Raw genomic sequence first — 25,731 nt, 5'->3', positions numbered from 1 at the left:
AGGAGGAGCGGAGGAGCGCCATCACATTCCCGTGTGGAGAGGAGCAGCTCTCGGCCCGGACGCCTCCGGAGATCCAGGACCAGGTCCAGCAGGTATGAGCCGTCAGTGGGTTGGTGGAGGGAGGAGAGCACGGCTCGGTGGGTTCAGCTGCCCTTTGACCTCCAGGTGGCCTTTTGAAGATCAAGTACTGTTTGAACCTTGAAAAGGGTTCTAACAGTTCTTTAGTTTAAGTGATATTAAATAGTCCTACAGAAATTAATCTGGAAGGATTTAGAAACGTTTTATTTCAGATGTTTAATAATCGTTTGATGATCTCAATTAAAAAAACTGGGAAACATTTCATTCAAAAAGTTTCTGTTTCAGACTGTGGCAGCTGTGGAGTTGTGTGGGGGAGGGGCTCGGGACAGGTGCCGCAGACGGGCCTAATTGGCCCCAGATGTGGGGGATCTGTGCGATTGGCCCTCGGCTATATAAGCTTGAGGGAGAGGGGAGCAGAGGCCCAGTCTGCTGAAATAAAGCATATCAATTCATTCAGTTTATTTGTAGAGCCCATTTTCACAAATTAGAAATGTCTCAGGGGGCTTTACAATCTGTACACATAGACATCCCTGACCTTTGACCTTTGACCTCACATCGGATCAGGAAAAACTCCCAAATAACCCTTCAGGGGGAAAAGGGAAGAACCCTTGAGGAGAGAACAGAGGAGGATCCCTCTCCAGGATGGACAGAACAATAGATGTCATGTGACCAGAAGGACAGATTAGAGTTAAAATACATTCAATGAATGTGACAGAGTGTATGAATAGTTCATACACTCTGTCATATTCCACGATGGAGACCTCCACGATCCATCAGGCAGATAGAGGTAGAGAAGGAGTGGGCGGGGCATCAGCAGCGCCAACGCATAGTTGGTAGTAGGCATATTCCAATATTACCAAATAGAACCTCAGTGTTTGCGAATCCTTTGGTGCTTCGGGGGAAACCTGCGGGTGACGGCATGAGACCCGTCACAGAGACAAGTCACAGAGACTAGTCACAGAGACCCGTCACAGAGACCCGTCACAGAGACCCGTCACAGAGACCCGTCACAGAGACTAGTCACAGAGACTAGTCACAGAGACTAGTCACAGAGACAAGTCACAGAGACAAGTCACAGAGACAAGTCACAGAGACAAGTCACAGAGACCAGTCACAGAGACCAGTCACAGAGACCCGTCACAGAGACTAGTCACCGTCACAGAGACCCGTCACAGAGACCCGTCACAGAGACTAGTCACAGAGACTAGTCACAGAGACCCGTCACAGAGACTAGTCACAGAGACTAGTCACAGAGACTAGTCACAGAGACCCGTCACAGAGACTAGTCACAGAGACTAGTCACAGAGACTAGTCACAGAGACTAGTCACAGAGACTAGTCACAGAGACTAGTCACAGAGACTAGTCACAGAGACAAGTCACAGAGACTAGTCACAGAGACTAGTCACAGAGACAAGTCACAGAGACAAGTCACAGAGACAAGTCACAGAGACCCGTCACAGAGACTAGTCACAGAGACTAGTCACAGAGACTAGTCACAGAGACCCGTCACAGAGACCAGTCCTGTTTACCATCCAGGTCAACACTGAGTGGACGTATTGTCATGGCAGGATGACCTTACATTGACTACGCTTCTAAGGTTGTGGTTGTGAGTCATTGGGCTCAGATGTGAGTCATTGGGTTCTGATGTGCGTCATTGGGCTCAGATGTGAGTCATTAGGCTCAGATGTGAGTCATTGGGTTCTGATGTGCGTCATTGGGCTCAGATGTGAGTCATTGGGTTCTGATGTGAGTCATTGGGCTCAGATGTGAGTCATTGGGCTCAGATGTGAGTCATTGGGTTCTGATGTGAGTCATTGGGCTCAGATGTGAGTCATTGGGTTCTGATGTGAGTCATTGGGTTCTGATGTGAGTCATTGGGCTCAGATGTGAGTCATTGGGTTCTGATGTGAGTCATTGGGTTCTGATGTGAGTCATTGGGCTCAGATGTGAGTCATTGGGCTCAGATGTGAGTCATTGGGTTCTGATGTGAGTCATTGGGCTCAGATGTGAGTCATTGGGTTCTGATGTGAGTCATTGGGCTCAGATGTGAGTCATTGGGTTCTGATGTGAGTCATTGGGTTCTGATGTGAGTCATTGGGCTCAGATGTGAGTCATTGGGTTCTGATGTGAGTCATTGGGCTCAGATGTGAGTCATTAGGCTCAGATGTGAGTCATTGGGCTCAGATGTGAGTCATTGGGTTCTGATGTGCGTCATTGGGCTCAGATGTGAGTCATTGGGTTCTGATGTGAGTCATTGGGTTCTGATGTGAGTCATTGGGCTCAGATGTGAGTCATTGGGCTCAGATGTGAGTCATTGGGTTCTGATGTGAGTCATTGGGCTCAGATGTGAGTCATTGGGCTCAGATGTGAGTCATTGGGTTCTGATGTGAGTCATTGGGTTCTGATGAGTCATTGGGCTCAGATGTGAGTCATTGGGTTCTGATGTGAGTCATTGGGCTCAGATGTGAGTCATTGGGTTCTGATGTGAGTCATTGGGCTCAGATGTGAGTCATTGGGTTCTGATGTGAGTCATTGGGCTCAGATGTGAGTCATTGGGTTCAGATGTGTGTCATTGGGTTCTGATGTGAGTCATTGGGCACAGATGTGAGTCATTGGGCTCAGATGTATGTCATTGGGTTCTAATGTGAGTCATTGGGCACAGATGTGAGTCATTGGGCTCAGATGTGAGCCTTTGGGTTCTGATGTGAGCCTTTGGGTTCGTTCTGGCTCAACCTCCATGGAGAGCCAGACCTGCCGCATAGACAGTCATAATCCTGCCTCTTATCCGCCATGACAGCTCTTCAGAGAAAAGGGGGTCCACACAGTCCACCAAGAGTCCTGCAAAAGACCTCCAGGCCCCCCAGCTGAGCCACACAGCAGACGAGGTGCAGAGAGGACCGCCCCCCCAGAACCAAGAGGACCCGACCCGACAACTAGGTAGGACCCGTTTGAGAGCCATGAATGAACTCTGTTTGAAATAACCACATGGTGAATGATATGATATTTAATACCAGTAATTTATTTTCAAAACAAACAATTTCAAGTTATGGGGAACAAAATAAATAATATGTTCAGCTCCACGTGAGCAGACGCTAGTTATTAGTTTTCATTTAGATGACGTCATCTTTATTTCATCACCATTCTGATAACAAATGACATTCGAACCTTCTTTAAATAGTTTGTTCAGGTCTGGGTTTCAGAGTAATCTGTCTTATGGTCTTATGCCAACGCTGCAGGTTCTGGTGCACCCCAGTCCAGATCCACTGAGCCCACAGAACCACATTGTCCCAGGTCACATGACGACAAGAAGAAGATGACATCCTCCAAGTCCCCACTAAAGGAAAAGGAACCAACGTCATCAAAGAGGCAGAGGCAATCCAAGTCACCGTGCCGGAGCCACAGCAGGGGATCCAGGTCCAGATCCAGGAGTCCTTCGAAGAAGAAGAGTTCCCGGTCCAGGACTCCTTCGAAAAAGAGGAGATCCAGATCCCGGAGTCCTTCGAAGAAGAAGAGTTCCCGGTCCAGGACTCCTTCGAAGAAGAGGAGAACCAGATCCCGGAGTCCTTCGAAGAAGAAGAGTTCCCGGTCCAGGACTCCTTCGAAGAAGAGGAGATCCAGATCCCGGAGTCCTTCGAAGAACAAGAGGTCCAGGTCTAGGAGTCTTTCGAAAAAGAAGAGGTCCAGGTCCAGGACTTCTTCGAAGAAGAAGAGGTCCAAATGCCGAAGTCCTTCGAAGAAGAAGAAATCCAGGTCCAGGAGTCTTTCCAAGAAGAGGTCCAGGTCCAGGACTTCTTCGAAGAAGAAGAGGTCCAAATGCCGAAGTCCTTCGAAGAAGAGGAGGTCCAGGAGTCCTTCTAGGAAGAAGAGGTCCCGGTCCAGGACTCCTTCAAAGAAGAAGAGGTCCCGGTCCAGGTCCAAGACTCCTTCAAAGAAGAAGAGGTCCAGATCCCGGAGTCCTTTGAAGAAGAAGAGGTCCCGGTCTAGGTCCAAGACTCATTCAAAGAAGAAGAGGTCCAGATCCCGGAGTCCTTTGAAGAAGAAGAGGTCCCGGTCAAGGTCCAAGACTCCTTCGAAGAAGAAGAAGTCCAGATCCCGGAGTCCTTGGAAGAAGAAGAGGTCCAGGTCCAAGACTCCTTCGAAGAAGAAGAGGTCCAGGTCCAGGTAGAGTTCCAACTAAATGGCCAACATCATCATTAGCTGACTTCATATACAGATATGTTTCAGTAGTTTGTTGTTGGGACGTCATATACAGATATGTTTTATCTATATTAATTGACGATGGGTCTTCAGGTCTGGGGGCCGGCGCTCGCGGAGGTCTCGCTCTCGGTCGGTGTCTCACGGTCGGAGGAGGGCCACCTTCAGCCAACGGGACCGATGGAAACGGGAACCGAGTCACTCCCCGGTACTCATCCTCCGCAAAAACAGATCCCCCGCCCGGAAGCTCTGCAGTTTGAGTGACAGCCCTCAACGCATCAGTGAACTGGGTCAGTCTTCATGAGTGTTGTGAACTTGTTCTATTTGTAATATGACTGATCCGTCATGTGTCCTCAGGCTCACATTAACTTGACTCCTCTTCACATCCCTCAACGTACACTGGAAATACAATGTGATGAAGCCCATCCATGGTGCTGCTAATGTTGACATTTCAAATCTCAATCTGTCCTTCATGAAATGTAGAATGCAATGTGAGCAGCGCCTCACACGTCCACCGGGTGAAGTTCCACTTCATTGAGTTGAGATGTGTTTATGTCATCGCGTTCCCGTTTCTTGTCCTCAGATAAGAACCAGTTGCTGGAGATCGCCAAGGCCAATGCTGCTGCCATGTGTGCCAAAGCCGGGTTGCCCATCCCCCCCAGCCTGAGGACCAGCGTGCTCCCCATGGCCATGCTCCCCAGTATGGCCATGAACGCTGCTATGGCCAGTATGACTGCTGGTATGATGCTCTCAGGCTTTCTTTGGGTATTACACATGTGTGTGTCAGCATGTCATCTTAGCCTCTGAAGTAAGAACGTGGGGAGCTGATGTGCTTCAAATGGATGCTTTAAGCTGCCATGTGGGTCAGTTGACTCGCTGTAACTCTGCTGCTGTCATGGCTTTCCATTGAGTCCTGCTGTGTCTCAATCTCCCTTCAAGCCACCATGACAGCTGCCTTGTCCAACATGGGCATGTCTTCACTGCTGCCACTGCCATCCATCACCAACAAGCCCCCGTCGGTCTCCTCCCAACCCAACACCGCTCTGGAGGAGGTCAAGAGGAAAGTAGCCAAGCAGGCCAACAGCATCAGCATCAAGGAGTTCACAGACGTAAGAGAAAAGAGAATATTATCTCTAAAAGCCCAGTTGAGAAACTGTATGTGTGTCTGTGTATATCTATATCTATGCATGTTTATATGCTTGAGCTTAAAGACTGAACCTTATTTCCCATGTGTGTAGAAATGCAAGATGATAGTGGACAGTAAAGGAGAGCTGCCGGTGGCGATGCCTCATGTGTCGGACGAAGAGGACGATGGGAAACCTTTTGGAGGATCCGCTCTCCGGGAGCAGAAAGCCATCAGCTTCAGCATCAATGTAACGTCCACACACACATGACAGGGAACGTGTGGTGAACCCTACCAAGGATACAGTGGCTTATGGGATCGCACTTTACAACCCCTGAAACCAATATGAGCTGTTATTGTGAACCCATTAGCCCATCATTAGCCTGTGTTGCCTTTCTGAACATAACCCCTACTACTGGAGGAATGGCAACGTAACATATCACTTTGGTGCTTTTAAGTTCAGTGCAACTCGATAACAACAGAATGTACTCTCCGTTGTTCCCCTTCAGAACGCCACCGTGCGTCCAGGTGTGCGTAGCGACGCAGGCATGGCCAAAGAGTTCCCCGTGTCCTCAGGATGCCAACACCGCAAGAAGGTCTGCTGGCTCTCTGGGTCCACATTCATACACAACATGAATACACTGCATGTGGGTGCATGTGGGCGCATGTCAGTGCATGTGGGCGCATGTGGGCGCATGTCTGCGTAGGTGAGCGCATGTCGATGCATGTGAGCGCATGTCGATGCATGTGAGCGCATGTCGGTGCATGTGAGCGCATGTCGGCGTAGGTGAGTGCATGTTGATGCATGTGAGCGCATGTCGATGCATGTGAGCGCATGTCGATGCATGTGAGTGCATGTGAGCGCATGTCGGCGTAGGTGAGTGCATGTTGCTGCATGTGAGCGCATGTCGATGCATGTGAGCGCATGTCGGTGCATGTGAGCGCATGTCGGCGTAGGTGAGTGCATGTTGCTGCATGTGAGCGCATGTCGATGCATGTGAGCGCATGTCGGTGCATGTGAGCGCATGTCGATGCATGTGAGCGCATGTCGGCGTAGGTGAGTGCATGTTGATGCATGTGAGCGCATGTCGGTGCATGTGAGCGCATGTCGGCGTAGGTGAGCGCATGTTGATGCTTGTGAGCGCATGTCGGCGTAGGTGAGTGCATGTTGATGCATGTGAGCGCATGTCGGTGCATGTGAGCGCATGTCGATGCATGTGAGCGCATGTCGATGCATGTGAGCGCATGTCGGCGTAGGTGAGTGCATGTTGCTGCATGTGAGCGCATGTCGATTCATGTGAGCGCATGTCGGTGCATGTGAGCGCATGTCGGCGTAGGTGAGCGCATGTTGCTGCATGTGAGCGCATGTCGATGCATGTGAGCGCATGTCGGTGCATGTGAGCGCATGTCGGTGCATGTGAGCGCATGTCGGCGTAGGTGAGTGCATGTTGATGCATGTGAGCGCATGTCGATGCATGTGAGCGCATGTCGATGCATGTGAGCGCATGTCGGTGCATGTGAGCGCATGTCGGCGTAGGTGAGTGCATGTTGATGCATGTGAGCGCATGTCGATGCATGTGAGCGCATGTCGGTGCATGTGAGCGCATGTCGGCGTAGGTGAGTGCATGTTGCTGCATGTGAGCGCATGTCGATGCATGTCGTGCATGTGAGTGCATGTTGATGCATGTGAGCGCATGTCGGTGCATGTGAGCGCATGTCGGCGTAGGTGAGCGCATGTTGATGCTTGTGAGCGCATGTCGGCGTAGGTGAGTGCATGTTGATGCATGTGAGCGCATGTCGGTGCATGTGAGCGCATGTCGATGCATGTGAGCGCATGTCGGCGTAGGTGAGCGCATGTCGATGCATGTGAGCGCATGTCGGCGTAGGTGAGCGCATGTTGATGCATGTGAGCGCATGTCGGCGTAGGTGAGCGCATGTTGATGCATGTGAGCGCATGTTGGCGCAGGTGAGCGCATGTTGGCGCATGTCGGTGCAGGTGAGTGCATGTGGGTGCATGTGAGCGCATGTCGGTGCATGTGAGCGCATGTCGGTGCAGGTGAGCACATGTCGGTGCAGGTGAGTGCATGTGAGTGCATGTCGGTGCATGTGCGTGCAAGTGAGCGCATGTCGATGCATGTGAGCGCTTGTGGGTGCATGTGAGCACATGTCTGTGCATGTGGGTGCATGTGAGTGCATGTGCGTGCAAGTGAGCGCATGTCGATGCATGTGAGCGCATGTTGGTGCATGTGCGTGCAAGTGAGCGCATGTCGATGCATGTGAGCGCATGTCGATGCATGTGAGCGCATGTCGATGCATGTGCGTGCATGTGAGCGCATGTCGATGCATGTGAGTGAACGCATGTCGATGCATGCGAGCGCATGCCGGTGCATGCGAGCGCATGTCGATGCATGTGAGCGCATGTCGATGCATGTGAGCGCATGTCGATGCATGTGCGTGCATGTCGATGCATGTGCGTGCATGTGAGTGCACGTGAACGCATGTCGATGCATGCGCGCGCATGTCGGTGCATGCGAGCGCATGTCGGTGCATGCGAGCGCATGTCGGTGCATGCGAGCGCATGTCGGTGCATGTGCGTGCATGTCGATGCATGTGGGTGCATGTGAGCACATGTGGGTGCATGTGATCCAGCGGTGCTGTTCTAAGGACTCTGTTCATACTGGAACGTGTACTACTCGCAGGAGGGCGAGACTCTGGGTGCGTATGGAGAATGGGTTGTGGTGGACAAGACGACAGACAAAGCTGCAGCTGCCTCCAGAAAGGTTGTGACCTCTGTTCCTGTAGCAAAGGCCACATCGTCGTCAGGTGAAGCGATGCCAGCGGTCGTGGAGCAGCCGGACGTAGAGCCGGATAACGACCGCGTGTTCCCTGAGCCACTACTGCAGGTGAGAAGTGGAAGTACACCGCGTACGTACGACGAGTGACATCACTGTTTCCCATGATCCCCGGCGTGTTGTAGTTCTACGTTGCTGCTTGTAGTCCTGGTCTTCGGTGATCCCGATGTAGATTAACTCATAAGACGGACAGCAAACATCTGTTTCTGTCAGCGTCCAAATCACGGAGACATGTCATGTGTCCATGTGGTCTTATTTAGTTGTCTTGTGGACAGACACAGCTGACCTTCGTCTGGCACATGCCTGACCTCTCCTTGTCTCCCTGTAGCCAGTCGATATCTCTCAGGCCGTCACGGAGAGGATCAAAGCTCAGAGGCGCCTGGCCGAGAACCCCTATGACGTCAACGCCATCTGCATGCTCAGCCGGGCGCAGGAGCAGGTACAGCGTTTGAAGACTTATTGTTCGACACACTCTGAGAATGTGTTGACATTGACACGATGAGTCCACCGGCAGGACGGAGGCCCCATGATCCGAGGTCACAGAGCAGGCTTAAAGTTTACCGTGTGCACCATGGGATAGCTAAGCATGTTAAAGGGTACCTGTAGTGCAAAACAACAACGTGCTACATCCATTCGGCGCATCAAATAAATCATATTTACCCCGCTGCTATTGTCAACAAGTCACGCATAGCCCGAGGATTTACATTTCTTTGTCAAAATTCCGAATCCGTGGGCGCAGCCATTTTGCTAGTTATTTACTCCAGCTCAAAGCTAACTATGACGTAGAGTCGTTGAAAGGAATTCAGCCAATCCGGAGCCACTTCTACACGCGTTGCTTCTTCGGATAGATCGGTGGCCTCAAGAATTACACAATATTTATCAGGGGTGCTCAATACGTCGATCGCGGCGACCTGCCAGTCGATCGCGGCGTAGTATTGGTAGATCGCATGACATAAAAAAAAATTGGCCCGCCCCCCTGTCACTTTCTCTATAGCGCCACATTACAGCAGCAGCACGTCATTTCTGTCTCTACGTGTTGCGTTAACAGTCTTCTGCCCGCCGTCTGCTGCCGCGGAGCTCCGACACCGGTTTGCGCGCATCGGGACGGACGGAGCAAAGAAAAGTCACTAGCACCCCCGAACATGTGGGCCGAACATTGCATCAATGAAAGACATCTCCAGCGCTGGCTTATGCGCGATGTAGCTATCAAGCTCACGCTTTTGTGTGAAGCAGATGAGGTCTAATGACACTATATCAGGGCTCTCAAGTCTCACGCATTGAGCGTGAGACTCACGATTTCGGTCTTATCTCACGCACTCCGCCACACATCTAATTCCTCACGCTGAAAAACCTCTCGGCTATTTAATGCTTGAATGCAGGGGTGCTCAATACGCGATCGATTGTTGAGTAGAAATAGTCACCGCACTTCGTCGACAACTCTTTTCGCTCGATGCGCGCAACAGTCAGCTGTATCGGGTGCTGATGGAAATCTCACGCTTGCCTGTCTTCAAAACTTGAGAGCCCTGCTATATCATCGGACATAAGTTCGTACAACAAATGCACTCTATGTCTGTTTTCTGTGGCACATTTCACAACTGCACCAAACGTCCGCCGACTTGCGTGCACGGTCCGCACGGTGAAGCATCTGGACCGGCGGTCCTTCGGCATCAACTTCATCGCTATCATCGCTGTCACAATTCACTAAATGGGGATAGTCTGCTTTTAAAGGTTCAAACAAGTATCCAGTTGCTGAATCAGACAATCTTTCATCGTCCATATTATCAATCTCTCAGCATTTGTTTGCGAGCGCTCGACGTTGTTTATATTGGTTTCTGAACACATCCGCTGTGGCTGGCTGTCGATCTCTCAACGATCTGACGTCACACCACCCGCGACATATTCAAGCTCCAGTGCACTGTCGCATGTCGGATTTGAGGACTTTGAACAGCCTAAACTACGTATTGTTATTGAATACTGGACCGTCAGTGCATGAATACACTTTAGAAACACATTATCTTTTGATCTGGCTACATATTGTTTTGCACTACAGGTACCCTTTAACGTTTACTACTTGGCGTTTAATGCAGTTGCTGATGGAGCTGATGAAGTAATCTGATATTTTAAGTAAAAGTAAAAAGCAATGCCACACTGTAAAAGTACTTAATTACAAAGAAAAGTATATTAAACACGTTCATTAAAATGTTATTGTTGTCCAGTAAGTACTGGATGATGGCCCATGTGAGTAAGAAACGTATTTGATCATTGTTACTGGTGTAAACATCAGAAGGACGATGTCGAGCAAATTCTACCCATTCAGTTTATTTTATATAGCCCAAAATGAACAATAGATGTCATGTGACCAGATGAACACTAGATGTCATGTGACCAGATGAACAATAGATATCATGTGACTAGATGAACAATAGATGTCATGTGACCAGATGAACAATAGATGTCATGTGACTAGATGAACAATAGATATCATGTGACTAGATGAACAATAGATGTCATGTGACCAGATGAACAATAGATGTCATGTGACCAGATGAACAATATATGTCATGTGACTAGATGAACAATAGATGTCATGTGACCAGATGAACAATATATGTCATGTGACTAGATGAACAATAGATGTCATGTGACCAGATGAACAATAGATGTCATGTGACCAGATGAACAATATGTCATGTGACCAGGTGAACAATAGATGTCATGTGACCAGATGAACAATATATGTGATGTGACCAGATGAACAATAGATGTCATGTGACCTGATGAACAATAGATGTCATGTGACCAGGTGAACAATAGATGTCATGTGACCAGATGAACAATAGATATCATGTGACTAGATGAACAATAGATGTCATGTGACCAGGTGAACAATAGATGTCATGTGACCAGATGAACAATAGATGTGATGTGACCAGATGAACAATAGATGTCATGTGACCTGATGAACAATAGATGTCATGTGACCAGATGAACAATAGATGTCATGTGACCAGATGAACAATAGATGTCATGTGACCAGATGAACAATAGATGTCATGTGACCAGATGAACAATAGATGTCATGTGACTAGATGAACAATAGATGTCATGAGACCAGATGAACAATAGATGTCATGTGACCAGATGAACAATAGATGTCATGTGACTAGATGAACAATAGATGTCATGTGACCAGGTGAACAATAGATGTCATGTGACCAGGTGAACAATAGATGTCATGTGACTAGATGAACAATAGATGTCATGTGACCAGATGAACAATAGATGTCATGTGACCAGATGAACAATAGATGTCATGTGACCAGATGAACAATAGATGTCATGTGACCAGATGAACAATAGATGTCATGAGACCAGATGAACAATAGATGTCATGTGACCAGATGAACAATAGATGTCATGTGACCAGATGAACAATAGATGTCATGTGACCAGGTGAACAATAGATGTCATGTGACCAGGTGAACAATAGATGTCATGTGACCAGATGAACAATAGATGTCATGTGACCAGGTGAACAATAGATGTCATGTGACCAGATGAACAATAGATGTCATGAGACCAGATGAACAATAGATGTCATGTGACTAGATGAACAATAGATGTCATGTGACTAGATGAACAATAGATGTCATGTGACCAGATGAACAATAGATGTCATGTGACCAGATGAACAATAGATGTCATGTGACCAGATGAACAATAGATGTCATGTGACTAGATGAACAATAGATGTCATGTGACCAGATGAACAATAGATGTCATGTGACCAGATGAACAATATATGTCATGTGACTAGATGAACAATAGATGTCATGTGACTAGATGAACAATAGATGTCATGTGACTAGATGAACAATAGATGTCATGTGACTAGATGAACAATAGATGTCATGTGACTAGATGAACAATAGATGTCATGTGACCAGATGAACAATAGATGTCATGTGACTAGATGAACAATAGATGTCATGTGACCAGATGAACAATAGATGTCATGTGACTAGATGAACAATAGATGTCATGTGACCAGATGAACAATAGATGTCATGTGACCAGATGAACAATAGATGTCATGTGACCAGATGAACAATAGATGTCATGTGACTAGATGAACAATAGATGTCATGTGACCAGATGAACAATAGATGTCATGTGACCAGATGAACAATAGATGTCATGTGACCAGATGAACAATAGATGTCATGTGACCAGATGAACAATAGATGTCATGTGACCTGATGAACAATAGATGTCATGTGACCAGATGAACAATAGATGTCATGTGACCAGATGAACAATAGATGTCATGTGACCAGGTGAACAATAGATGCCATGTGACCAGGTGAACAATAGATGCCATGTGACCAGGTGAACAATAGATGTCATGTGACCAGGTGAACAATAGATGTCATGTGACCAGATGAACAATAGATGTCATGTGACCAGATGAACAATAGATGTCATGTGACCAGATGAACAATAGATGTCATGTGACCAGATGAACAATAGATGTCATGTGACCTGATGAACAATAGATGTCATGTGACCAGATGAACAATAGATGTCATGTGACCAGATGAACAATAGATGTCATGTGACTAGATGAACAATAGATGTCATGAGACCAGATGAACAATAGATGTCATGTGACCAGATGAACAATAGATGTCATGTGACCAGATGAACAATAGATGTCATGTGACCAGATGAACAATAGATGTCATGGGACCAGATGAACAATATATGTCATGTGACCAGATGAACAATAGATGTCATGTGACCAGATGAACAATAGATGTCATGTGACCAGATGAACAATAGATGTCATGTGACCAGATGAACAATAGATGTCATGTGACCAGATGAACAATAGATGTCATGTGACCAGATGAACAATAGATGTCATGTGACCAGATGAACAATAGATGTCATGTGACTAGATGAACAATAGATGTCATGAGACCAGATGAACAATAGATGTCATGTGACCAGATGAACAATAGATGTCATGAGACCAGATGAACAATAGATGTCATGTGACCAGATGAACAATAGATATCATGTGACCAGGTGAACAATAGATGTCATGTGACCAGATGAACAATAGATGTCATGTGACTAGATGAACAATAGATGTCATGTGACCAGATGAACAATAGATGTCATGAGACCAGATGAACAATAGATGTCATGTGACCAGATGAACAATAGATGTCATGTGACCAGATGAACAATAGATGTCATGTGACCAGATGAACAATAGATGTCATGTGACCAGATGAACAGTTACATAAACATTCAATCAATGTGACATTAATAATAGTTGGGAGTTGACATGGCCCTTGATCCAGACCTCCAGTATCCATGAGGAAGGAGACATTTTCATTGTACCTGACTAAATCTACTATTTGACCACGTTCAGCACATTTTTGGAGCGGGGTTAAATGTCTGAACCCACAAGAGGAAGAACTGCTGTGAACACATGTTGAACCCGGTTTAGGATGTTGATGACTTTCCGTGTTTTATTGTGCTGAGTGTATTACTTCTTGTGTGTACAGCGCTGAATGTTTCCCGACTTGATGAACCTACTGGGTCAGAGACTGACCCGATGTCCTCTTGTGGTAGGTGGATGCGTGGGCCCAATCCAGCACGGTTCCTGGCCTGTTCACCGGTTCCACCGGAGCTCAGGTCCTCAGCTCGGAGGAGCTTTCCACCGGCGGGCCGCAAGCATGGCTGAAGAAGGTAAGACACAAAAGCACCAAAACATTCACCAACAACAACAGGAAGTCCTTAAGACGTTCAGAAAGAGCTTGGAACACAGACATGGACCTCCACCTTCTGACACATTGAGGTCTGCTGGGTGGCACCATTAGCTTTCCCATGCTAACACGTAGCTCATCAATAGAGTAGATGGGTCATCAAAATATCACTGTCAGCAAAGTAGGGATCAAAAAGTGTGAAATATGTCCTGACTCGCACAGGCTCCGCTCTCTACTGGACTGTGGTGCAACGGATCAGGATCAGGGATCAGACCACAGGTCAGGGATCAGATCACAGGTCAGGGATCAGATCCAGATCAGGGATGAGATCACAGGTCAGGGATCAGACCATAGGTCAGGGATCAGACCACAGGTCAGGGATCAGATCACAGGTCAGGGATGAGATCACAGGTCAGGGATGAGATCACAGGTCAGGGATCAGATCACAGGTCAGGGATCAGATCACAGGTCAGGGATCAGATCCAGATCAGGGATGAGATCACAGGTCGGGGATCAGACCACAGGTCGGGGATCAGATCACAGGTCAGGGATCAGACCACAGGTCAGGGATCAGATCACAGGTCAGGGATCAGATCCAGATCAGGGATGAGATCACAGGTCAGGGATCAGACCATAGGTCAGGGATCAGACCACAGGTCAGGGATCAGATCACAGGTCAGGGATGAGATCACAGGTCAGGGATCAGATCACAGGTCAGGGATCAGATCACAGGTCAGGGATCAGATCCAGATCAGGGATGAGATCACAGGTCGGGGATCAGACCACAGGTCGGGGATCAGATCACAGGTCAGGGATCAGACCACAGGTCAGGGATCAGATCACAGGTCAGGGATGAGATCACAGGTCAGGGATGAGATCACAGGTCAGGGATCAGATCACAGGTCAGGGATCAGATCACAGGTCAGGGATCAGACCACAGGTCAGGGATCAGACCACAGGTCAGGGATCAGATCACAGGTCAGGGATCAGATCACAGGTCAGGGATCATATCACAGGTCAGGGATCAGATCCAGATCAGGGATGAGATCACAGGTCAGGGATCAGTCCACAGGTCAGGGATCAGATCACAGGTCGGGGATCAGACCACAGGTCGGGGATCAGACCACAGGTCGGGGATCAGATCACAGGTCAGGGATCAGATCACAGGTCAGGGATCAGACCACAGGTCAGGGATCAGATCACAGGTCAGGGATCAGACCACAGGTCAGGATCAGATCACAGGTCAGGGATGAGATCACAGGTCAGGGATCAGATCACAGGTCAGGGATCAGATCACAGGTCAGGGATCAGACCACAGGTCAGGGATCAGATCACAGGTCAGGGATGAGATCACAGGTCAGGGATCAGATCACAGGTCAGGGATCAGATCACAGGTCAGGGATCAGACCACAGGTCAGGGATCAGATCACAGGTCAGGGATCAGACCACAGGTCAGGGATGAGATCACAGGTCAGGGATCAGACCACAGGTCAGGGATCAGATCACAGGTCAGGGATCAGATCCAGATCAGGGATGAGATCACAGGTCAGGGATCAGTCCACAGGTCAGGGATCAGATCACAGGTCGGGGATCAGACCACAGGTCGGGGATCAGACCACAGGTCGGGGATCAGATCACAGGTCAGGGATCAGATCACAGGTCAGGGATCAGACCACAGGTCAGGGATCAGATCACAGGTCAGGGATCAGACCACAGGTCAGGGATCAGATCACAGGTCAGGGATGAGATCACAGGTCAGGGATCAGATCACAGGTCAGGGATCAGATCACAGGTCAGGGATCAGACCACAGGTCAGGGATCAGATCACAGGTCAGGGATGAGATCACAGGTCAGGGATCAGATCACAGGTCAGGGATCAGATCACAGGTCAGGGATCAGACCACAGGTCAGGGATCAGATCACAGGTCAGGGATCAGACCACAGGTCAGGGATGAGATCACAGGTCAGGGATCAGACCACAGGTCAGGGATCAGATCACAGGTCAGGGATCAGACCACAGGTCAGGGATCAGATCACAGGTCAGGGATCAGATCACAGGTCAGGGATCAGATCACAGGTCAGGGATGAGACATTATCCTTTTACTTCTTCATAAACACAATTGAACTGATAAGGATCACAACTAATCTGGTCATTTTGAGGGTTGATGAATAATAATAAGAGTAGGTCAATCCATCGACTGGGGGATGTTCTCAGGGTGCAGGGATGCACAGAGACCTCCTTGACCAGGGCCTTGTGGGCTGGTTGGTCAGAAGCAGGATTCCTGAGGTGCTTCTGGAGAAAAGCACCTAAAGCATCGACTTGCTGTGAGATTGGACATGAGGGTCCTCTTTCATGACCACCACCTCGTTGTCTGCTCTTGACCATCCCCTCAGCCCCCTGAGGGGCAGGAAGAGGAGACCATCCGGACCCACCATTTCCTGTTTCAGGGAACGTGTGTCTAACACTGGCGTGGCCCCCTGTGCTATGCAGTTGGGTCTTGGGGACGCGTCCCTTCTTATTTTAAGAGTGTGTGAACTGACAACCTGTCGGTGGACCCCAGCTGCTTGCTGCTTCCTGGTGAATTTAGACCAAATTCCTTCTTTTGACCCAATAACTCAAGAAGTTCTTTGGCGTGAGGATCATGCAGCCGGGTGCTTGTTGTCTTCTGCGAGTCATGGATGCCGCTCTGCGAGCAACAGAGCGGACATTGTTACCTGAGCCCATCCACTCACTCTGGATCAGCTCTACGGCGTGACTTCATCCTCTTCTTCTGGAGCTTGACTTGGAGACTGGAGGAGGAGCCACACTCGATAACTGTCTCGCTGTCTGTTGTGTGTCTTGGCAGGACCAGTTCCTCAGAGCGGCTCCGGTGTCCGGGGGGGTCGGGGAGTTCCTGATGAGGAAGATGGGCTGGAAGAAGGGAGAGGGCCTCGGGAGGAACCGCGAGGGAACCGTGGAGCCCATCGTCATTGACTTCAAGATTGATCGCAAAGGTAGGAGGCAAAGGAATCGATGAGGCACACAATGAGGAAGTGAGAGACTCATTGCTCCTAATGGAGACTAGGAGTACTGGTGGGTTGGCTCATCCAGAACCGGCCCAGTGGTGGCACAGGAGTACCCGCAGGACCCCACTGTTCATTGCTCTTCACATGGTGATGGTGGTGATGATGTTTCTCTATGTTTCAGGCCTCGTGGCTGAAGGAGAGAAGCCACAGAAGCAGACGGGAGGACTGGTGGTGACCAAAGATCAGATGGGTATGTTGACCTGTGACCTTTAGCTCTGCCCAATGTGGAGAGGTTCATTCTTTGACACCTTTAAAAACAAGATGGAGCCTTTTATTAGATGGAGATGAAGTGTAAAGGGAAGAGAGAAGATGACACGTTCAAACTGCTTTACGGAAAGTAAAAATCAACAAATAAAGATTAAATAATCATAGCAAAGAATGATAAATAAAATGGTTCCTGCTTTAAAGCACAATGCTGTGGATGTAGCGCCGACATGAGTCGGCTGTCGGTCAAGTTGCTCTTGAGAGGAATGAGAATAAACAGCCAGTTCTCCAGGTCTTCACCTTGTGTTCACGTCTGCTTTCTAACAGAATCACTTTTATTTGAGAAAAACTGAGCTGCTGTAATGGAAGATTAGCAGAACAACAAGGTTCTGTTCACAGAGGCGTTATCATGAGGACTGAAGGTGGAGCTGGTCCATGAAAGAGGAGGAGCTTGATACCTGAAGGCTCTGGCTCCTCCTACTTTAGACTCTAGGGACCACAAGTAGCCCCGCATCTAGTGAGGCAGCTCTCTAGTGGGGTAATATGGTACTACAAGCCCTCTAGTGGGGTAACATGGTACTACAAGCTCTCTAGTGAGGTAACATGGTACTACAAGCTCTCTAGTGGAGTAACATGGTACTACAAGCCCTCTAGTGAGGTAACATGGTACTACAAGCTCTCTAGTGGGGTAATATGGCACTACAAGCTCTCTAGTGGGGTAACATGGTACTACAAGCTCTCTAGTGGGGTAACATGGTACTACAAGCTCTCTAGTGGGGTAACATGGTACTACAAGCTCTCTAGTGGGGTAACATGGTACTACAAGCTCTCTAGTGGGGTAACATGGTACTACAAGCTCTCTAGTGGGGTAACATGGTACTACAAGCTCTCTAGTGGGGTACGATGGTACTACAAGCTCTAGTGGTGTAATATGGTACTACAAGCTCTCTAGTGGGGTAACATGGTACTACAAGCCCTCTAGTGGGGTAACATGGGACTACAAGCTCTCTAGTGGGGTAACATGGTACTACAAGCCCTCTAGTGGGGTAACATGGGACTACAAGCTCTCTAGTGGGGTAACATGGTACTACAAGCTCTCTAGTGGGGTAACATGGTACTACAAGCTCTCTAGTGGGGTAACATGGTACTACAAGCTCTCTAGTGGGGTAATATGGTACTACAAGCTCTCTAGTGGGGTAATATGGTACTACAGGCTCTCTAGTGGGGTAACATGGTACTACAGGCTCTCTAGTGGGGTAACATGGTACTACAAGCTCTCTAGTGGGGTAATATGGTACTACAAGCTCTCTAGTGGGGTAACATGGTACTACAAGCTCTCTAGTGGGGTAATATGGTACTACAAGCTCTCTAGTGGGGTAACATGGTACTACAAGCTCTCTAGTGGGGTTATATGGTACTACAAACTCCTTAAGGTATGATAATCACCAATCAGGTGAGGAGAATAATTTTAAAAGTGATTCTTGATTTTACTGGGAGCCAGTGCAGAGCAGCTCGTGCAGGAGTGATGTGATCTCTGTTCTTAGTTTAGTGAGAACACGAGCTGCAGCATTCTGGATCAACTGGAGGGACCTAAGAGACTTATAGAGCAGCCTGATAATAAGGAGTTGACTATAGAGACTTATAGAGCAGCCTGATAATAAGGAGTTGACTTAAGAGACTTATAGAGCAGCCTGATAATAAGGAGTTGACCCAAGAGACTTATAGAGCAGCCTGATAATAAGGAGTTGACTATAGAGACTTATAGAGCAGCCTGATAATAAGGAGTTGACTTAAAATAATAAAATTAATATAACAAATTTATTTCAGAGATGTGTTCTAATACCCCTCAGTAATAGTCAAGTAACACAACAACCCTTTATTTATTTAAATGATTCTCTTGAGGTTCATTTTACCATTTTTTTTATTGAAATATGATATACTGACAAAGAAAAGGCCCAGAAGCCCACACCAAAAATATTAAAACCAATATTTTCATGGATAAGGAAGCCTAACAAGGTAACCAAGAGATGAGAAACAAATTGGATGATAGATCATTGTTGTTGGTGTATTTTACAGCTGATTTAAGACACGGGCCGGCACCGACCCGCTAACATAAGAGATGGTAACAGAAAGCTAACACAGGAGGAAGGTTAAGAGACTTATAGAGCAGCCTGATAATAAGGAGTTGATTTAAGAGACTTATAGAGCAGCCTGATAATAAGGAGTTGACCCAAGAGACTTATAGAGCAGCCTGATAATAAGGAGTTGACCCAAGAGACTTATAGAGCAGCCTGATAATAAGGAGTTGACTATAGAGACTTATAGAGCAGCCTGATCATAAGGAGTTGACCTAAGAGACTTATAGAGCAGCCTGATAATAAGGAGTTGACTTAAGAGACTTATAGAGCAGCCTGATAATAAGGAGTTGACTTAAGAGACTTATAGAGCAGCCTGATAATAAGGAGTTGACCTAAGAGACTTATAGAGCAGCCTGATAATAAGGAGTTGACTATAGAGACTTATAGAGCAGCCTGATAATAAGGAGTTGACTTAAAATAATAAAATAAATATAACAAATTTATTTCAGAGATGTGTTCTAATACCCCTCAGTAATAGTCAAGTAACACAACAACCCTTTATTTATTTAAATGATTCTCTTGAGGTTCATTTTACCATTTTTTTTATTGAAATATGATATACTGACAAAGAAAAGGCCCAGAAGCCCACACCCAAAATATTAAAACCAATATTTTCATGGATAAGGAAGCCTAACAAGGTAACCAAGAGATGAGAAACAAATTGGATGATAGATCATTGTTGTTGGTGTATTTTACAGCTGATTTAAGACACGAGGCGGCACCGACCCGCTAACATAAGAGATGGTAACAGAAAGCTAACACAGGAGGAAGGTTAAGAGACTTATAGAGCAGCCTGATAATAAGGAGTTGATTTAAGAGACTTATAGAGCAGCCTGATAATAAGGAGTTGACCCAAGAGACTTATAGAGCAGCCTGATAATAAGGAGTTGACCCAAGAGACTTATAGAGCAGCCTGATAATAAGGAGTTGACTATAGAGACTTATAGAGCAGCCTGATCATAAGGAGTTGACCTAAGAGACTTATAGAGCAGCCTGATAATAAGGAGTTGACTTAAGAGACTTATAGAGCAGCCTGATAATAAGGAGTTGACTTAAGAGACTTATAGAGCAACCTGATAATAAGGAGTTGACCCAAGAGACTTATAGAGCAGCCTGATAATAAGGAGTTGACCCAAGAGACTTATAGAGCAGCCTGATAATAAGGAGTTGACTATAGAGACTTATAGAGCAGCCTGATAATAAGGAGTTGACCAAAGAGACTTATAGAGCAGCCTGATAATAAGGAGTTGACCTAAGAGACTTATAGAGCAACCTGATCATAAGGAGTTGACTATAGAGACTTATAGAGCAGCCTGATAATAAGGAGTTGACCTAAGAGACTTATAGAGCAGCCTGATAATAAGGAGTTGACTATAGAGACGTATAGAGCAGCCTGATCATAAGGAGTTGACTTAAGAGACTTATAGAGCAGCCTGATAATAAGGAGTTGACTTAAGAGACTTATAGAGCAGCCTGATCATAATGAGTTGACCTCAGAGACTTATAGAGCAGCCTCATAATAAGGAGTTGCAGTAATCTAATCTAAAGTAACAAAAGCATGAACCAATTTTTCTGCATCTTTTTTCAACAAGATGCTAGTTTAAATGTTACGTAGATGAAACAAAGCAGTCCTTGAGATGTTCTTCACGTGGAGTTAAAGGACAAGGTAGTATATAATCAGAATAAAGTATACAAAAACAGTAATCTAATACAAGGTTGAGGAGCACCATGTCCCCATGACATTTGGGCTACTGTCGAATAGATTTGTGTAGTCTATGGGCTGTTTTGTTTCAAATAAATAGAGTACTAGTATAGACAGATTTAGTAATAAAAACCGGGATACAAAGAATTTCCCCAAAAACGTCCCCAAGAGAAAAGGTGTGTTTGTATGGAGGAAGCAGAGAGACCTGGCATCCCGCCTGGTCCCTGAGGGTAGCACCTGGCTGGACCCCCTCAGAGCTCACGCTGCATGGGGGGCTGTGTGTCGGACCCCCACATGCCTCACGCTGCCCCTCCTCTCTGCTCAGGGAAGCACCCGGTGTCGGCGCTCATCGAGCTGTGCAACAAGAGACACATCGTGCAGCCGGACTTCGTGATGGTCCATCACAGCGGGCCAGACCACCGCAAGAACTTCCTCTTCAAGGTGGGTCCCCTCGAGTCCTCGAGAGTGGCCGTATCGAGTCTAAAACTCGTCTTCTAGCCACAAATACTGATCAAACGTGATGGCTCACACGTGTCTACACTCATTTAGTTTGGCAAAGGTTGCACATTGTGCTTGAAAAGATATACATTGTGAAACTCAGTCAAATCTTTATTGCCAAAAATGTGAACTTGTTTTGTTTAGTTGTTCCAGGTTGTTATCTTAAAGATATTCAGTGCTCAACAGTTCCAGCCACAGAAAGTGATTTCCTGCACAGAACTTTGTCTGCATTGTTCTACCAAAGTTATTCCACATTAGTTTTGGATGCAGCACTCTGGTTTGTCTTTGTGCACACAGTTGTTGTAATGATGTGGTGGTGGTGCAGGAAGATGTCTGTTCCTGCCAGGTGAGGTGAGACGGTCTGTCTGGGCTCATGTGGTTGAAGGGAACACTCTAACCTGCAGGTGGCGCTAGATCATCATTCAGATCCAGTAGAATTCATCCCTCCATTGTCCTTCCAGAGTCTCTGTACAGTCATCCAATAGCTGCTGAGATCAGTGTGGGTCATCGAGACCAAATCGTTCCACAACAAACAAGTATTTCTGTCTTTGTGCTGATCTGCTTGTTACGCTCTCAATGTGTCAATAGTCTCAATGTGTCAATAGTCTCAATGTGTCAATAGTCTCAATGTGTCAATAGTCTCATTGTGTCAATAGTCTTAATGTGTCAATAGTCTCATTGTGTCAATAGTCTCAATGTGTCAATAGTCTCAATGTGTCAATAGTCTCAATGTGTCAATAGTCTCAATGTGTCAATAGTCTCAATGTGTCAATAGTCTCATTGTGTCAATAGTCTCAATGTGTCAATAGTCTCATTGTGTCAATAGTCTTAATGTGTCAATAGTCTCATTGTGTCAATAGTCTTAATGTGTCAATAGTCTCATTGTGTCAATAGTCTCAATGTGTCAATAGTCTCAATGTGTCAATAGTCTCAATGTGTCAATAGTCTCAATGTGTCAATAGTCTCATTGTGTCAATAGTCTCAATGTGTCAATAGTCTCAATGTGTCAATAGTCTCAATGTGTCAATAGTCTCATTGTGTCAATAGTCTTAATGTGTCAATAGTCTCAATGTGTCAATAGTCTCATTGTGTCAATAGTCTTAATGTGTCAATAGTCTTAATGTGTCAATAGTCTCAATGTGTCAATAGTCTCATTGTGTCAATAGTCTCAATGTGTCAATAGTCTCAATGTGTCAATAGTCTCATTGTGTCAATAGTCTTAATGTGTCAATAGTCTTAATGTGTCAATAGTCTCAATGTGTCAATAGTCTCAATGTGTCAATAGTCTCATTGTGTCAATAGTCTCAATGTGTCAATAGTCTCAATGTGTCAATAGTCTCATTGTGTCAATAGTCTCAATGTCAATAGTCTCAATGTGTCAATAGTCTCAATGTGTCAATAGTCTCAATGTGTCAATAGTCTCAATGTGTCAATAGTCTCATTGTGTCAATAGTCTCAATGTGTCAATAGTCTTAATGTGTCAATAGTCTTAATGTGTCAATAGTCTCAATGTGTCAATAGTCTCAATGTGTCAATAGTCTCATTGTGTCGATAGTCTCAATGTGTCAATAGTTTCAATGTGTCAATAGTCTCATTGTGTCAATAGTCTCAATGTGTCAATAGTCTCAATGTGTCAATAGTCTCAATGTGTCAATAGTCTCATTGTGTCAATAGTCTCAATGTGTCAATAGTCTCATTGTGTCAATAGTCTTAATGTGTCAATAGTCTCAATGTGTCAATAGTCTCAATGTGTCAATAGTCTCAATGTGTCAATAGTCTCATTGTGTCAATAGTCTTAATGTGTCAATAGACTCAATGTGTCAATAGTCTCAATGTGTCAATAGTCTCATTGTGTCGATAGTCTCAATGTGTCAATAGTTTCAATGTGTCAATAGTCTCATTGTGTCAATAGTCTCAATGTGTCAATAGTCTCAATGTGTCAATAGTCTCAATGTGTCAATAGTCTCATTGTGTCAATAGTCTCATTGTGTCAATAGTCTCATTGTGTCAATAGTTTCAATGTGTCAATAGTCTCAATGTGTCAATAGTCTCAATGTGTCAATAGTTATTCTAAGTTGTAAGATAGTTCTTTATAAACACAGTAAACTGAGAAGATGTTTGAAGGTTCCCTCCCCATCTCTAGTCCCGTGTGAGGGCCCCGTGTGAGGGCCCCCTTGTAATCCTGATCCTCTCCACATGTCCAGGTCACGGTGGACGGCGTGGACCACCAGCCCCACACGGCAAGTCCCAACAAGAAGCTGGCCAAGGCCATGGCGGCCACCGTGGCCCTGCAGGCCCTGGGAGAGGTAACGCCTCAGTGTCATGTTATATGACACCTGGACTAAAGTTAGACCAGGAGTCCTCTGTTATATGAGACCTGGACTAAAGGTAGACCAGGAGTCCTCTGTTATATTGAGACCTGGACTAAAGTTAGACCTGGAGTCCTCTGTTATATGAGACCTGGACTAAAGTTAGACCAGGAGTCCTCTGTTATATTGAGACCTGGACTAAAGTTAGACCAGGAGTCCTCTGTTATATGAGACCTGGACTAAAGTTAGACCAGGAGTCCTCTGTTATATGAGACCTGGACTAAAGTTAGACCAGGAGTCCTCTGTTATATGAGACCTGGACTAAAGTTAGACCAGGAGTGCTCTGTTATATGAGACCTGGACTAAAGTTAGACCTGGAGTCCTCTGTTATATGAGACCTGGACTAAAGTTAGACCAGGAGTCCTCTGTTATATGAGACCTGGACTAAAGTTAGACCAGGAGTCCTCAGTTATATGAGACCTGGACTAAAGTTAGACCAGGAGTCCTCTGTTATATGAGACCTGGACTAAAGTTAGACCAGGAGTCCTCTGTTATGAGACCTGGACTAAAGTTAGACCAGGAGTCCTCAGTTATATGAGACCTGGACTAAAGTTAGACCAGGAGTCCTCAGTTATATGAGACCTGGACTAAAGTTAGACCAGGAGTCCTCTGTTATATGAGACCTGGACTAAAGTTAGACCAGGAGTCCTCTGTTATGAGACCTGGACTAAAGTTAGACCAGGAGCCCTCTGTTATATGAGACCTGGACTAAAGTTAGACCAGGAGCCACACGGCGAGGCCCAGCTGCATGCTGAGGAGCATCAACCCGTCTCCAGTCAGCTGAAGCTTGGGGATGTTGAGTCTCCTTGAAGATTGTTCCTGGAGGAGTCGTCTCCGGTGTTCAGGAAGCCGGTCGTATGGACGTGTCGCTCCACCTGCTCCACCTGTTGGAGTGACGGAGACTCCTGGGCGGTTTCAGATGACTTAATCCTGACGGCTGAACTGTGGTTTTGTGTTTTGCTTGTGACGTGCCTTTGATGTGCTCATCGTGAGGTCTCTGAACTCCATGTCCACGTTGGTTCAACTGTTCTTCCTTTGTCCTTCTCAGGTTCCCGCCGATGGACCGGGACTCTACACGGGCCCCGTCTTCACCGCTGCGTCTACTGGACCCCTGATCTCTACGTAGACCGGTCGACTGGTGGACAGGAAGTCCACCGGATTCTCTCTGGGAATGTATTGAGACAGAATGCTGGGGAGCCAGGAAGTGAGAGAACTTCTGTCTGGAGACATGTGACCAAATGTAGACCGCATGACGGGTTTAGGGGAGGAAGAGTCCCTCCGCTTCAAAGTGGATTGTATGATACCGTCGACCAGGACCCAGGTCTACGTTGTCTGCTGGTCTTCACGGTTCATGTGTGGCCTCCTCTCTTCAGAGGCTTTTATGGAACTACCGAATAAAGATTATATTTATGTAACGTCGTAGATCGTCTGTTTCTGGCCTCAGTGCCTGTGTTGAATCTTATTTACGGTTCTTCAGAGGGGCACCAAGACCCCATTGTGGCACCAAGACCCCATTGGGGTACCAAGACCCCCATTGGGGCACCAAGACCCCCATTGGGGCACCAAGACCCCCATTGGGGTACCAAGACCCCCATTGTGGCACCAAGACCCCATTGGGGCACCAAGACCCCATTGGGGCACCAAGACCCCCATTGTGGCACCAAGACCCCATTGTGGCACCAAGACCCCATTGGGGCAGACCAGCAGCAGTCCCTCATGACTCCTC

The 25,731-nt window shown here is 46.8% G+C and overlaps 1 protein-coding gene across 1 annotated transcript; it reads left to right on the top strand.

Moving 5' to 3' along the window:
• LOC130204616 (protein SON) lies at positions 1-25,420 on the top strand. Its single transcript, XM_056431453.1, has 17 exons — positions 1-92; positions 2,877-3,016; positions 3,316-4,240; positions 4,370-4,563; positions 4,857-5,012; positions 5,213-5,382; positions 5,512-5,646; positions 5,906-5,992; positions 8,096-8,111; positions 8,199-8,299; positions 8,577-8,687; positions 13,895-14,011; positions 16,875-17,022; positions 17,216-17,284; positions 21,464-21,579; positions 23,841-23,942; positions 25,054-25,420. Exons 3-17 carry the CDS (start codon positions 3,393-3,395, stop codon positions 25,129-25,131), a joined length of 2,448 nt encoding a protein of 815 aa, XP_056287428.1. The 5' UTR covers positions 1-92; positions 2,877-3,016; positions 3,316-3,392; the 3' UTR covers positions 25,132-25,420.
• Positions 25,421-25,731: the final 311 nt, after the last annotated feature.

The sequence above is a fragment of the Pseudoliparis swirei genome, chromosome 14, assembly GCF_029220125.1.
Source record: "Pseudoliparis swirei isolate HS2019 ecotype Mariana Trench chromosome 14, NWPU_hadal_v1, whole genome shotgun sequence".
Taxonomy (NCBI): Eukaryota; Metazoa; Chordata; class Actinopteri; order Perciformes; family Liparidae; genus Pseudoliparis; species Pseudoliparis swirei.
The sequence above is the reverse complement of the archived record's forward strand: the minus strand, read 5'-3'. Positions and strand labels throughout refer to the sequence as shown.